Source organism: Atractosteus spatula, chromosome 21 (genome assembly GCF_055471065.1).
Source record: "Atractosteus spatula isolate fAtrSpa1 chromosome 21, fAtrSpa1.hap1, whole genome shotgun sequence".
Lineage (NCBI taxonomy): Eukaryota > Metazoa > Chordata > Actinopteri > Semionotiformes > Lepisosteidae > Atractosteus > Atractosteus spatula.
The window spans coordinates 12184245-12198942 of record NC_142726.1 but is presented as its reverse complement, the minus strand read 5'-3'; the positions used below and the strand labels follow the sequence as shown (position 1 = coordinate 12198942).

Here is a 14698-nt window from a genome sequence, read left to right as displayed (position 1 = left end):
AAGTTTATAATAGGTTTCAAAAATTGTTTTTATAAAGGGGTGTATTTTGCATGCTGTCGTGTAGTTTGTATTTTTATTTATTCATTTTTTGCACGCTAATATTGCACTACACTTAATTTGAATAATATGCGAGACGCATAAACTTTGACCCGTCACGTGACAGAAAACAAAGTTTAACCAAAAATAAATCAAACATGAAGTTTTTGAATCTTTTTGGACGCTTAAAATCCATTGTCATCGGCATGGTTCACGTAAAGGCTCTACCAGGTTAAAACTGTAACTTGTTTTTTTTTGCATCAGGTGTAGATGTTTAAAATGTAATGAGACTGATTTGTGGTATCGTGTAACTTGATTTTTCAGGTACTCCGCTGAACAATCTTTCAGTTGCTGAAATAACAGAAGCAGCATGTCGTGAAGCAGAGCTGTACAGCGATGCAGGCATTGTAAGAATCGTTATATTAGATTTACTTTGGTCGTTTTATCTGTCGAGATTGTTTGGTATAGTGGAGGCTGCGATTGGGGGTACATTTGAGTACAATGCAATGACTGCAGAGTTAGTCCTACACTAATTCAATCGCAGTTAGATAGTGCAGTTAGATTACCAACAAGTTGTTCTAGTTCCTTCTGAAAGATTGAATCCTTGTGTAGGATGACAAAGTGGAGTTTAAAACTGCTCAAATGCAATTCATTTTTATTCGGTGCTTTAGCAGGGTGTCAAGAGTTTTCTCTCCAAACAAGAGCTTTAATGGGCACAGTGTTGCATACTGTGGATATGGTTTATAATTACGAGACAAAGGCCCTAACTAGGCCATAGCATTTAAATAACAATGACAGTGAAATTGTGCATTTCACAGGATGGACTCATTATTGAAAACATGCATGATCTTCCCTATACAACAACTGCCGGACCAGAGGTCTATGCTACTATGACAGCAGTCTGTACTGCAGTGAGGCAGACATGTCCAACCCTTCCCATTGGAGTCCAGATCCTAACTGCAGCTAACCGGGAAGCTTTAGCAGTAGCCCTGGCATCAGGTAATGTTATTTAACTGCTTAATGTTTATGTTACCTTGCATGAGACTTGAGGGAATTTTCAGGTGTGGATTGCAAGGCTGGAAATTCTTGATATAATGTATCCTACTGTTGTTTTTTGCAAACTAAACATGAGTAGCTTACACTTTAGTGAACTGTGCTGATAACACAACTTTAGTGTTATTTTAAATAGTGTCTGCAAAGAAATAACATCCGAGTGAGTGTTTCTTCTTTTCTTCTTGATAAGGCCTTGATTTCATACGTGCAGAAGGATTTGTCTTCTCACATGTTGCAGATGAAGGACTTTTAAACGCATGTGCTGGTGACCTGTTAAGATACCGCAAACAAATAGGAGCTGAGCACATCCAAATTTTCACTGATATAAAGAAAAAACACAGGTAAGATTACTGTCCACTGACTGCACAAAGCATTTACTCATGACCTCGTAGTAATAGAAAATTATTCAGTTGTGTAACACTTCAAATTTAAATAGTACTACTGTGAATGCCCCAAGATGCACTATGCTTGTTCAGGGGATACTTTGGGTACAAGGGTACTTGCTGTGCAGTAATTCTTATAATGTTAAAAATAAATACTTAGGGCAGCATGGTACAGTGGTTAGCATTGTTGCTTCTCAGTGCTGGTGCCCTGGGTTCAATTCTGGACCTGGGACGCTATCTGTGTGGATTTTTGTCATGTTCCTCCCCTGTTTGTGTGGGTTTTCTCCTGGTGTCACAGTTGACTCCCTTAGTACAGAATCATACTAGAAGGTAAACTGGCTTCTTAGGAAATTGACTTTGTAATGGACTGGCAACCCAACCAGGGTGGGGTGTCTCCCGTCTTGCGCCCCTTGCATGCTGGGATAGGCTCTGGCATCCCTGTGACCCAGCATTGGATGAAAACAGATAATGTATCTAACCAAAGTTGTAGCAACTCATACATTATTAAATAGTATAATTTAATTTCAGCTCTCATGCCCTGACGTCTGATGTCAGCGTGGCTGAAACGGCCAAAGCTGCTGAGTTCTTCCTCTCTGATGGAGTCATCCTGACTGGAACAGCCACAGGTATACAAGCCGACCCTGAAGACCTCAGAGGTGAGTCCTGCTCAAAAGTTATCCCAAGTGGCAGGGCCTCCTGAAGCCCATTCCTTGATTTGATATGATCAATAGACTTCTAACACCCACAATAAGTGTCGTGGGTTGAATGTTGCCTTCTGTTAATCTTATGTTTTGTTTGTTATGCTCATGTCGCAGCTCAGTGGTAGGCTGCTATGCTTTTGATCTGCTTTGATCGCCGTAGAGAGACTGATGCAGAGCACCTGGCTTCAGTGAGAGGTAAACTGCAGCAGGTATTTAAACTGTATTCAGTCTCTCCTCGGCGATTCGGCATTGACGTTTATACCTCACTTTTGTGCCACCGTTCCAGTTTCCCAATGGAGCCCTTCCTATTCCTGCTTCCCAGTTTCCTCAGGCTCTGCCTGAGCTCCATCTTTTGCCTATGGCTGTGCTGCCTGGAGCACTGGAACTGGGGGTTGAGTCTTTAGCAGGAACCCGACCTTAGCATATGTTTCTGCTGGCCCTGTCCAGATGGCACCTGGGAAACTGGTCCCGTCCACTTCCAGGCTCTTCCCCAGAGGACAGTTTGCCAGGAGGCTCTGCCGACAGCATACACCTAGCCTGGTGTTTGGAGGAGATCCGACCCCCTTTTTAAGGGCGTGTGTCCCCTGAATCAGCCCGTCTCCTGGAGAGCCCTCCGACTGGATCACCCTGGTTTGGAGTTTCCTGTTCTGCCTTGGAAGGTCAGACTTCCCCGCCCTATGAAGCCCTTGTGTCAGTACAGCTCTGTACCCTGGTGGCTTATTCCTTCCCTGCACTACCCATCCTGCACTGCAGTCCTAAAGTCCGCCTGCCTGCACCCCGGGCGACTCCAGCGTCCTGTGTGCCTCCTCCGAGCAGCCACCTTTTCTTGGGAGGAATTCGCTCCTGGGCGAGAGAGAGCGACACCTCGACGGCGCCTGCTGCAGGATCTAAGTGGACAGTTTGCCCTCGGGCTGGTGCAGTGCTGAGCCAGCTCATTTTCTGCGCCAGAGGTGCAGTGAGCTGGCCACTCGCCCTGGACTTTTGCGCTCAGTATCTTGGGTCTGTAATATCTGCAACGTCGCCCCATTTCCTGGAGTGGCGGTGCTGATCATAACAATGTTGTCATGGAATTCATACATTCCTTCATTTAACTTTGTCCCATTCAGTTTGGGGAAAAAGTCCTCTCAGAAGATAAGGTGTCACTTTACTAACAACTATACAGTAATGTGAAAAGAAAGTACACCCTCTTAAGATTCTATGGTTTTACATATTTAGACATATCTGACCTTCACCTAGACCTCACCAAGTCCTAACAGTGGATCAATCTAATGTCATATGACAGATAACGTGTGGAAGATGTAAGTGCACCTTTACTGCTTCCATGCCAGTTAAGGAGATAATTAAAATAAGGTGCTGCTAAACAAGTACACATGATTAGCTGATCATCAGAAAGCACTTCCTCTGTATATAAAGTCAGAAACTTTATTAATTTTTTAAACAGAAGTTTAATCTGGAGCATTCAGGTTTGTGGTAGAATATAATGCCTGGGTCAAAAGATATCTGTGATGGCCTCAGAGAGAGAATTGTTGCTGCTTATCAGTCTGGGAAGGGTTATAAAGCCATTTCCAAACAATATGAAGTCCACCATTCCACAGTGAGAACAATAATTTACAAATGGAGAAAGTTTAAGACTGTTGCCCAGGAGTGGGTGTCCCAGTAAATTCACTCCAAGATCAGACCGCATGAAGCTCCTAGAAATCGGAAAGAACCCCAAAGCTACACCCAGGGAACTACTGGCCTCTCAATACGGTAAACATTAGATTTTATGATTCTACCTTTAGGAAAATGTAGAACAAGAACGGCTTTCATGGAAGGATAGCCAGGAGAAAGCCCCTTCTATCCAAAAAAGAACATTGCTGACGGCTTATGTTTTCAAAACAGCACCTGAATGAACTATGAGACTTCTGGAACAATGTCCTCTAGAGAGATGAGACCAGTTGTTCGGCTGTAATGCAAAATTACGTTTGGCGAAAACACTACGTATAACCACAAGAACCTCATACCCACAGTCAAGCATGGTGGTGGAGGGGTGATGATGGGCCTGCTTTGCAGCTGTAGGTCCTAGATGCCTCACAGTGAGTCCACCATGAATTCCTCTCTATACCAGCGCATTCTAGAGGAAAATGTAAGACCATCTGTCCAACAGCTGATGCTTAGCCGAAAGTGGACCATGCAACAGGACAATGATCTAAAATGCACCGGTAAATCTATTACTGAATGGCTGAAAATGAAAAGAATCAGGACCTCATCCTCATTGAGATGCTGTGGCGGGACTTAGAGAGCTGTGCCCTCCAACATCACCGAGCTGAAGCAGTTTTGTAAGGAGGAGTGCACCAGAATTTCTCTCAGTTGATGTGAGAGACAGATAAACTCTTACAGGATACATTTACTTCAAGTAATTGCTGTTAAAGGTGGTTCCATAAATTAATGAATCACACGGTGTACAAACCTTTTCACACAAGGCTACTGAATGTTGGCTGATTGTTTTATTTAATAAATAATGACAAAATCAAATTTGTGTTATCTGTCACATGGGGTTAGATTTATCTACTTTCAGGACTTTGTGAGGACTAGGTGAAAGTCAGATATGTCTTAATATATAAAACCAGAGAACTGTAAGAGGGTGTACTTTTTTTTCACATCACTGCATGAGTAACCGAACATATTTTATAACTAGCAGCTATAAATAAAATACAAGAAAAACAGAAAATGTCTCTTCTTAGTATCTCCATTGCTAAATATTGTAAAGTACAGCTTCATTTATTTGTAATAATAAATAGTCTAATACAATTGGTATAATTAGTATGTTCACACTTCTTGCAGCAGGCTATGGGAAAAGATCACAAAGTATATTTTATCTGCCTTTGTATTTATCATTATTTATTATAATTATTATTTATAAATTATTTATTATGTATGCTTCACATTACATGTACACAGACTGGCTCCCTTTTTAGACATGGATGGATTCAAAATAATATTGGTAAGAATTGACAGATCAATTTACAGGAATGTCCTGTTAGTGCTATGCAAAGGAAAGCCTTTTTTGTCTGCTTCATGAAGGATCTCCTAGTCTGTTTTATTATTGTGATCAGGTTTGCCCTGGTTCAGAGGTTAAATCATATTAAATGCTACTGGTGCCTGTGAGATCTGTACGCCTTATAAAGAGCAGGGCCGCCTGGGAACGAATGCATTCCAGTCTCCTGAATGATATCTCTTGTGAAGGGCATGCATTCTGTCTGACATAAGCTTGCTTTACTAATATAGCCACCACCTTTTGGTCTATTTTTAAATAACGTTCCAGATGGCTGATTTGTGCTGAAGGTGGTAAACACAACATGACCGACCCAGACTGCCACATTATCCTTCGTCTTGCTTGGAACTCTGCCTACCTACAGCATGTCTCTGCCACCGAGCATTTCAGAGGAGACCTCCGTGTGCCAGTTTATTAACGAAAACAAGCACAAATGCTGCTTCTTTTGAGTGGCAAGCAGCTGTTTTTGTTATTTCTCTTGTTCATTAAATATGATTTTAATATAAACGACACAGTGCCATCTTCCAATTAGTGAGTGTATTCTGAACATATTTTGTATTCTTTACTGTATTTGAATAAACATGTAAGCTGCAGATGGTAAATAGTGGTAATGGTGTTAACAGGGTTAAGGCTATTAAATTTTCAGTTTTCAAAATTGTTTAAGAATTTCCCTTTGATAAATTGTTATCATTTTTTAATCATGTATTTAAAAAGCCCCATCCAGGTATAATGCATATCTTAAAATGAAGAGTTTGTACAGGACATGATGAGAAGGCATTAGGCCCATCTAGTCCATTGTACAACCAGTATTGATCCAAGGTACGAATCCAGCCTTTACTTGAAAGAAGCCAGAGTACCAGCTTCAATGGCATGACTGGATAGCTTTTTCAATACTACCAAAATGCTTTGAGTAAAGAAGTGGCTCCTGTTCTTGATTTTAAACGTACTTCCACATAGAGTCAGTGTCTTTGAATATTTTGATTACTTGTATCACTTCCCTTGTAATCTTTGCTTTACGCAAGTGAAGCACTATACGCAAGTGTTCAAGACTAAAAATAGCTGTGTACTGGCCATTAATATAGAGAAATTAATACTGCACTGTAAGTGTGGTTTCTGGCACAGGCAATATTCATTTTCACACGTAATGCCAGTTTCATGAGATACATCTAATTTTTGTTTAAGTATAAGTTGTGCAACGGTAGAAGTAAAATTATGGATTTCGGGTGTTCGATACTCAGTAGCAAAATCATTTTTTTAAACTGTCAGTCTTCATTCAGAATCCTGCGATTGAAAGACAAGCTTACTCTGAATTGACCACTCTGACATCCGTGTAGCTTGTCTTCATTTACTAGGTTTAAATTCAACCTTTTCTCCTTATTCTGTCTGTCCAAGTGCATTTACTCCAGGCTGTTATATTTAACCTAATAGAACAAGTGGGATAAAACATTTCAGAAACTGGTGAAATTAGTTTAATTAGTTCCAGCCTTTGAAATAAGAAAATTAGAAGTGGAATTGGAAAGTATTGCAATAATAAGATATTTAATTGCAAGATAATACAATAGGCAAATGTAATTGGCCATGAAGTGCTGTATAGATGGAAACAATGCCATTTATTTGTGCTCCAGAGAGATAACAAAGCTACCTCACCCTTTATTTTGCAGAGGTCGGACGAGCAGTAAGAATCCCAGTTCTGATTGGCTCCGGGGTGACTCATGAGAATGTGGAGCACTACCTTGAAGCAAGTGCAATGATCATTGGCTCATACTTTAAGAAAGGAGGATTTTGGGCCAACAGTGTCGATCCAGAAAGGGTCAGGAAATTCATGGGAAAGATGCACAAACTCAGAGTATGAATAATTGAAAAAATGTGATGTTTGAAAGGACACAGTGTTGGCACAGAAATACAGAGTATTTGACTAAAGTGTTTAATAATAAATCACTCACTTGGTCTGAATCTTTCCATTGGTTCTTAATTAATTTCATAGAAGGGAATGATAACATTCTTCACAATACATTAATCCTAACTTCTCAGTACCTGAATGTATTTAATAATGTTTAAATCTGCATAATCGATCTACACAACATTGTTCATATCAAAGTTTTATGTTGCATTCAAAAATATTAGACTACAGTAGGTAGTGGATATGCTTCCTTTTTGTTTGCTAGGTAGTGGATCTGTTTTTTTTTCAAAGGTTTGTTCAGCTAATGGAGACTGACATAACATTAAGACATGAATTAACACTTAAATAACCACCCAAAAATGATGACTTTGTAACCCACTGCAATTCAAGACATTTTGTAGGATTAACAGTGTTGATAAAATCTGTGGATACTCCTGATATTAATTATAGATAATGAGACAAAACAGCATTTTCTAAAAATACACAGCATTATGTATTAGACATTTTGCATTTATTCTGCTCTTTTAACTCTGATTTTACCTTCTTTATGCAGAAACAATTCTGTGGTGATTTGCTACTGAAATATGGACCATTTTGTTTTAAATTTACAGTTAATCCTGTTCACTTCCTATTTAGTAGCATAAAAGTAGTTTTTTAGCTTTATGGATGTGTAAAGAAACAAACAATGTTTAATATAAGGGTCAACTAAAAATGAATCAATTAGATTTGATTGGCAAATGTGATGGAATTGTTAGAATTCATATTGGCTTGTTATATATAGTTTACTTTTTATAACCAACGTGATCAGGTGTTTGAAGATTCTAATCTCTTTGAATTAAGGATTGCTAAAGGACTGTCGTGGTTTATTCTCACTCAAACGAAGCTTTATTAATAAGCCAAAGTTGTGATAATAGTAGAAAAGTGATTGTAACAGTTAACTATTTAATCAAATATGTTTAAGACTTGCACAAGTGTGTAAATAAAATGTTCTTCAATGCATAGCATCTTTAAGAAATTGTGATTCATTCAAAGTGAAAAGGTTATACAAACTGATATTTATTTTGTTTTATTTGAAGTTTCTTTAAAGACAAAGTATGCATAAAACATATATAAGAAACAAAACTAAAATATAGTCATATTTACACACTGAATTTAGTGGTGATATCTAAGTCTATAAAACACAACACAAAATACATCAGTATGAACAGGTGATTAACATATAGTGGTATGCTCACTAAAATATAAAATGATGAAGGTCATGTCAACTTTTTTGTTGAACCAATACATAATGAGTTTAAAAGGATCTAGTGTTTCTTGTTTAGGCAGAATTACAAAAGCAGGAAACAGTCACACACTAATAAATTTACAGAGATACAGAAGTCATGTTACTGTACTGCCAAAATTAACCATGCGCAAAACACTCTTAAAAGGTTCTAAGAAGCATACTTCCTCAGATACACAAAACTGTGTCAATGTTTTTGCAGAGCTATAACTATTTGGATAACTTTTTTTCCAGGCAATACCACATTCATATCAAAACGCCAACTTTATATTGTGTATTCAACGGAGGCATTTTTTGTTTTTAATTTCAAACACTGCAACCTAAGGAAAACGCACTTGTAATCCTTAAAAACTTTAAAATACGGTCCCAGTGGAATCCTGAGGGTAGTGGTGTAAAATTGCACAGAAAAATATTTGTTCTTTTTGTAACCTGCTACTGTATGAATTACATATATAACAAATATAATCAACTAATATAACAAATGAATAATCAACTAAAGATTTTAATTAATCGAAGTAGAAGGCACTGCATATGTTGTAACAAGTGGATTATGCCAAAATGAATTTGAACATTTCAGCTAAAACCTGCATTTTTTAAACAGCAATTTAGTACAACCTTCTGTATTCAAAACAAATTGCGCACATAGCTGCCATTGAGCCATTGCTATACACATGCTTAATCTAATTAATCTAATTCATTTTCTTGCATTCTGACACACAAAAAGAATTTGAAGCATTTCTAAGACTAATAACCATAATCAAATTGTTTTCAATGTGATGTGTAATACATTTGGCATGTCATTGATACAATCACTAAGGAGAAAATATAAGTAAATCGTTAGGAGGCACAGCTGTAGGGTGCTCAACACAATTTTCATATACAGTACGTTTAGGCACCCTAAGGTTTAAACCTTACATGTGAAACCATGTCCAAAGCGTCCTATTTATGCTGTCTCTTTTACTATGACTTTATATAGAGAAAGTACACAGGAAAAAGGTGCGCAAGGTGTTCCAAGTTTTTAAAAAGAATATTATGCACTTCTTCACCTGTAATAAGAAGCTACTTAAAGAAAAAAAATGTCCTTGTAACAAGTTCAGCCAGTTGCAGTGGTCTGCAATAATAAAACCTGTTACACGAGACCTCCTACGATAGGGAAAAGCCATCTTCTTTCATCAGGAGGAATTTCATAAAACAGGTTAAGCGTGCAACAGCAGGGATACTTTGTACATCAAACAGAATTTAGTTTTGCTTTTATTTTAAAAAATATACCAATTATAGGACATGAGAAGAGCTAATCAGGCTCCAGGCTGAAACCTTCAATAACTGAAGGCAGTTTTACTTCTTAATTAGCTTGTAGCACCTGTGATATACAGTAATTACAGTGGTAACAAAACCATTTCTGGACTTGAACTACACAGCATGTATAGTATCAATCCAAATAAGATCCAAGAAAGCTACGTACAGACTGCTTTGATACAGTGTATTAAAAGCAATAACATACAGTAGCTTGTGACTTTTGTTTAAAATATATACATATTATTGAAGGAAGATATGTATATACTGTATATCGAACGAGACTGTACCGTTACATCTTTTGAATTAAATGAAGCGTTCTGCACTTTGTCAGTAATTATAGATGCGCTGGCAGGGTTGTTTGAAGTTGCCATAGCGTTTCTCTTTTGGTGAATAGCGCTTCTTGGCCTGATTCTGCCTGCGGAGATGACTGCGGCCCAGCTTCCTCCTCTGAGCCCACAGTCTGGTTCTCTGGACGTGGTGCAGGTGACTGTCCTTCTCCAGTATATACCCCCATGCCATCAGCCTCCAAGGAATTGAACGTGCCACTTGGGCAGGCCTGCAAGGGTAAACGATACATGCCAAACATGAAGTACATGTGCTGGTACTCAAAACTCTTTCCGTCATGACTCCCTTTAATTTGTCTCTGTAAAGTACAAGAGGGTACACTATCTAGCAAATACACTATGGGATGCACTTCATTCAGTTATTTATTGGTACATAAATTTCAGTAACGGCAAAAGGAGAACATTAAATAGTGTTTAAAAAAAGATAGGTTAAAATGTACCATTACTAATAAATACAACATTAAAGGAACAAGTAATAGGTTTATTCCATGCTGAAAAAAACACAACGTTTCGGCCATGGAGCCATCTTCAGATGTGAGCAATATAGTAGTATAGTAGAGCAGTAGTGCTCACACCTGAAAAAGGCTCCCTGGCCGAAACGTTGTGTTTTCGTTCTTGTTTTTTTCAGCATGGAATAAACCTATTACTTGTTCCTTTGCAGCCTACGCATGCTGACGCAGCTACCCACCAGAAATACAACATTAATCCTTCCGTAAACTCAAATTCATTATGCTCACCCATGGTCAAGGCCAGAGTTTGTTTTAATGGCACCAAACCTGAGCAGTGGCAGGATTTTAAAGATGTTTCGCACTTCTTCTCATCCTACACATGACACTTCAAAGATGTGAATCACACCTGGGGGCACCTTCATCTTCCTCTTCAGAGCCTGGTTCCTCCTCCTCATTTCTCTGGTTCCTCCAGTTGTACACGGACATGCTGGGATGCTCAATCAGTAGGTTTTCCAGGAGGCCGACCTCTGGTTGTGCCAAAGAAGGTCTCTCTGCAAACCAAGTGTGCTCTCTTGAAAATACATTTTAATGCTCATCACATCACAACCTTAATCTCTGGACATATTCTCCCAATTGTATGACATTCATGCATATTTTCTATTTTGTTTTTATTTCCTGGTATGAGCACAGTTGTTCAAGAGCTGGGAGGGTATGATACTGAAATGCAGCTCTACATATAACCTTTCTTTGACCTTTGTCGCATTAATGTTACATTTAAAGAAAAATAGGCACCACAACAACACAAATGCACCTATTAAAGAAATTCATTTTCTTAACTTTTACTTTTATAGGTCAATTTTCTGTGAGTTTTAAAGTGTGCAGATAGCATTTAACAACTGACAAAAAAGCAGATTTGTTTTGGGGCGAAAGAGCCATTTTAGGAAGACTTTGCTTATCATTTGTGAAGTCTGTGTCTTGTAAACAATGTTTTGGCCATACCAACAATTGACAAAGAGTAGCATAGCCTGTTAACTACAGGCCAGAAGGTGATTTTTTTATTGATAAAAGGGGATGTCTTTCAAAATATGCTCTCAAAAAGTTGCAATAAGTCCCGAACTCAGCAGCATGAACTCCGTCAAAAAAAAGAAATCATAAAGATCATGTGACTGCAGGCTTCTCTTCTATGCACTGGCACCCAGAGGAGTTCAGAGCAAAATATAAAGTCTTAATAAATGGAGGGGTTGACACCAATTTTGTTTGTAATCTTTTTCTTTATACCCTCCTGAGTATCCTTATATTCTGCCAAAAACATTGATTGTCTTTTCTTGTCTAGCACCTCTGCACTATGGAAAAATTTTCTGTAGGTCATTAGGACCAACGATTCTATTAGCATTTTGAAATTTACACTGAAACTGTACATTGCTCCTTGGCTATCATGGTATGATTTATAGTGTGCTTCATTTTACACCCTCAGCATTTTATTTTAAGTTTTGTATTCTATAGTAATTTGAGACATTTTGAGAATTTGTTTTTAAAGCAGAAATAAGGTTAGATTTTCCTTATTCTCATCTTGTTTTGATTAATGCGTTTAAAAAAAACAGTATTTGGGATGGCTGTCGATGGACTCACCTTGAATGTTGATGATGACCCATTCACCCTCTTCAAACTCAAAGAGTTCCTCAACATCACTGCTTTCACTCACATCTTCATTCGTTGTATTGCCAAGAAGTAGGCTGGCAATTTTTCCTATCATTGTATCAACAACTCTCTTCTGTATTTTCTTCCCAATTTATAGTACCTTTAAAAGAGACAAGAATATACCTTCACTGAAAATATAAAATATCAGAGTACTGAAGAGACTGTACACTCATTTACTGAAAAACTCATTTAAATACAGAGGGAAATTTAAAAAAAAGTGAAGACAGCAAAGTTAGAGGATAAATTGACTAACGAGTTCACACAGAACAAATCGAGAATTTTTTATGCTGGTTTTCCTCGCCCTCTAGTGGCTCTTTAATGGACAGAATTGATACATTTTTCTCGACCCATGATACTGAATAATATAAGCACTCCCACCCCTAAAATATGACATTGTACATTATGTATCATAGACCCACACATTAGAATTTTTTTTGCTTCTTAGAAATGTTTAGAAAAGTTAACACTTTTTTAGATAAGGTGGCCAAAAAAAAGATGATACAATGTCCTTATCACCACCATCTCATCTGTTATAGACTGATAGAAGATGTGCAGGCAAAAATAGCGTGCTAGTAACCTGACCAGTGTGTCTAACTACATTATAACGGCACAGTGCTGCTTACTGTACTTTGGGTCTGTAAGGATATTCTGAGCAATTTTTGGCAGCAGCCAGTTTGCAAAGGGACATGGTGTTGTTTTCCTCTTCCATGTCAGCTATTTTAGATGCTATGTTCAGCTCCAACCCCAGTATAGCCTGTGTAACAATAATAAGCAAGTAAACATTCAGACTTTTTTTATATATGTTTGTTTCAGGCAGATTATAAATACTTTATGACACACATAAACAATTTCCCTTTATTTTATTAGCCATATAGGTACAAGACTTCTAGAAAATGTATTTCAAGGGGAAAAAAACGCATACAATTTTAATTTTTTGTGTAAATTCATTAGGCAATTTATCCACTAATTTTGCTTCACTGTTTTGTTTTTCAGATTCACCTCTGTACTTGATTTCATATATTACAATACAAAATTAGTTAAAAAAACTAAAATACATCCTGCTGGAATTGTAGGCTTGCAGTGGGCCCATTTATCTCAGCTGATTCATTATCTATGTATTCTATGTCTGCTTTTCTCTGGATCTAGGTACATAAAGATGTACTGCATATAAACACTTCATGTTTAATAAAGGAATTGTACATACCATTAAGGAATAAAGTTATGTATACCCCTTCACGTAAACAGGTGTCAAATAATGAAGTAAGAGAATGTACAAGATTTAGTATTCTTGGTAACAAAATCCTGTGAATCTGAATAAGACTTCACAGTAATTAAATGAGATTGCAAGACTCTTGGTCTTCGATTTCATCGCAATTTTCATAAAATTGATTTGAAGACGACCTTTCCTAATAATGTGTTCAGTACTTTTTTTCGTCAGAATTACTCAATGCTTGTTTTTCCCCACTTTCCACAAAAAAAATACAGTTATTGTTGACAGCCTGAACCAGTTACAAGTGGAACATTTGGAAACGTTCCTATATATTGACCGACAGCACCAGCAACCGAAATAAAAGCTCTTTATTAAATATATGTTTTTCCCCCAAATGACTATTTACAAAAACATTTCTCTTCTAATTAAAATGAAAGACTGCAAGAGTTTAAAGGTCTGTTAGAGGTTACTGCCTTTCCCACGCATAGATTTTCCCGATAGAAACGAGGGTAGGATGTCATCTATTCTTAAGCACATATTTGTCAGCAAACGTCCTGTCTACACGAAATGTCTACACCAGACAGCACATCATCAGCACAGTTTTCGGGATGCACAATTAACTATTTTGGTGGTTTTTTTTGTTTCATCTTGTTATATTTTCAATGCATAACATATACTTAATTCAGGCAGATTACATTTCGCGTTTGCCCGGGTATGTTACTAGCTACGACGAGCTGATGTGTTTTACAGGGGCAGCTGCTACTGTCACTTTTGGGACAGGAAAAGACTATCAACTATCTATGTATATGCGGACTCCATTGCCTGTCTGCTGGCATACATCACCGAATATTGCAATCATAAGCGTATTCCAGAATATTACAAATTATCTTTTACAACAGATCTGGCCCAAAATAAAACTCATTTGTTTGAATTCACGCTCACATTAACCCATATTCAATCACTGCAAGTAATGTGCATGCACTGATGTGCGTACCATCTGCAGGAAACATGTAGCCGTTGTTGTACAGACGTTTGATAAAAATAAAAATCATACTTAACATTTAAACATAGCAGTATACCTCTGAAACAGACATATCAATCACCGTATTTTCACCCGTTCCAGTACCTGAAAAGATGATAAAAAGTTTGTGCAGGTCAGTGCTCTACGACGACTTTACTATACTTGTTTTCTTCAGACAGATCTAGGCTTTGGCTTGTTTATGAACACTTTGTTTTCATCTCCGTCCTGTCGTAATCAAGATTTTTAAAATACGTAATCGAAAGTCCTCCTTTAAAGGCGGAGCATCCCCTG

At 37.7% G+C, this 14698-nt stretch overlaps 2 protein-coding genes across 3 annotated transcripts; one reads left to right on the top strand and one right to left on the bottom strand.

Moving 5' to 3' along the window:
* The first annotated feature begins 174 nt into the window (after positions 1–174).
* LOC148817204 (uncharacterized protein F13E9.13, mitochondrial) lies at positions 175–8105 on the top strand. Its single transcript, XM_088938650.1, has 6 exons — positions 175–267; positions 361–443; positions 855–1035; positions 1280–1430; positions 2001–2128; positions 6869–8105. The coding sequence occupies exons 1-6, from the start codon at positions 195–197 to the stop codon at positions 7057–7059; spliced, it is 807 nt and encodes a 268-aa protein (XP_088794776.1). The 5' UTR covers positions 175–194; the 3' UTR covers positions 7060–8105.
* A 37-nt stretch (positions 8106–8142) lies between these two features.
* LOC148817203 (tumor protein p53-inducible nuclear protein 2) lies at positions 8143–14643 on the bottom strand. Of its 2 annotated transcripts, none has more exons than XM_088938648.1 (4): positions 14513–14643; positions 12108–12276; positions 10885–11029; positions 8143–10241 (listed from the first exon to the last, which is right to left on the bottom strand). In XM_088938648.1, exons 2-4 carry the CDS (start codon positions 12229–12231, stop codon positions 10013–10015), a joined length of 498 nt encoding a protein of 165 aa, XP_088794774.1. In that variant the 5' UTR covers positions 12232–12276; positions 14513–14643; the 3' UTR covers positions 8143–10012. The 2 variants fall into 2 exon arrangements, with proteins under 2 accessions (XP_088794774.1, XP_088794775.1); XM_088938649.1 differs by having other exon boundaries at positions 14466–14621.
* Positions 14644–14698: the final 55 nt, after the last annotated feature.

Excerpts from the sequence above, each read along its gene's own strand:
- LOC148817204 (XM_088938650.1), top strand. The coding sequence starts at position 195 with ATGAAGTTTTTGAATCTTTTTGGACGCTTAAAATCCATTGTCATCGGC. Across the intron at positions 268-360 it reads TCACGTAAAGGCTCTACCAG|GTACTCCGCTGAACAATCTT; the intron begins GTTAAAACTGTA and ends TTGATTTTTCAG. Across the intron at positions 444-854 it reads TGTACAGCGATGCAGGCATT|GATGGACTCATTATTGAAAA; the intron begins GTAAGAATCGTT and ends TGCATTTCACAG.
- LOC148817203 (XM_088938648.1), bottom strand. The coding sequence starts at position 12,231 with ATGATAGGAAAAATTGCCAGCCTACTTCTTGGCAATACAACGAATGAA. Across the intron at positions 11,030-12,107 it reads GGTCATCATCAACATTCAAG|AGAGACCTTCTTTGGCACAA; the intron begins GTGAGTCCATCG and ends CTTGGTTTGCAG. Across the intron at positions 10,242-10,884 it reads GAAGATGAAGGTGCCCCCAG|GCCTGCCCAAGTGGCACGTT; the intron begins GTGTGATTCACA and ends TTACCCTTGCAG.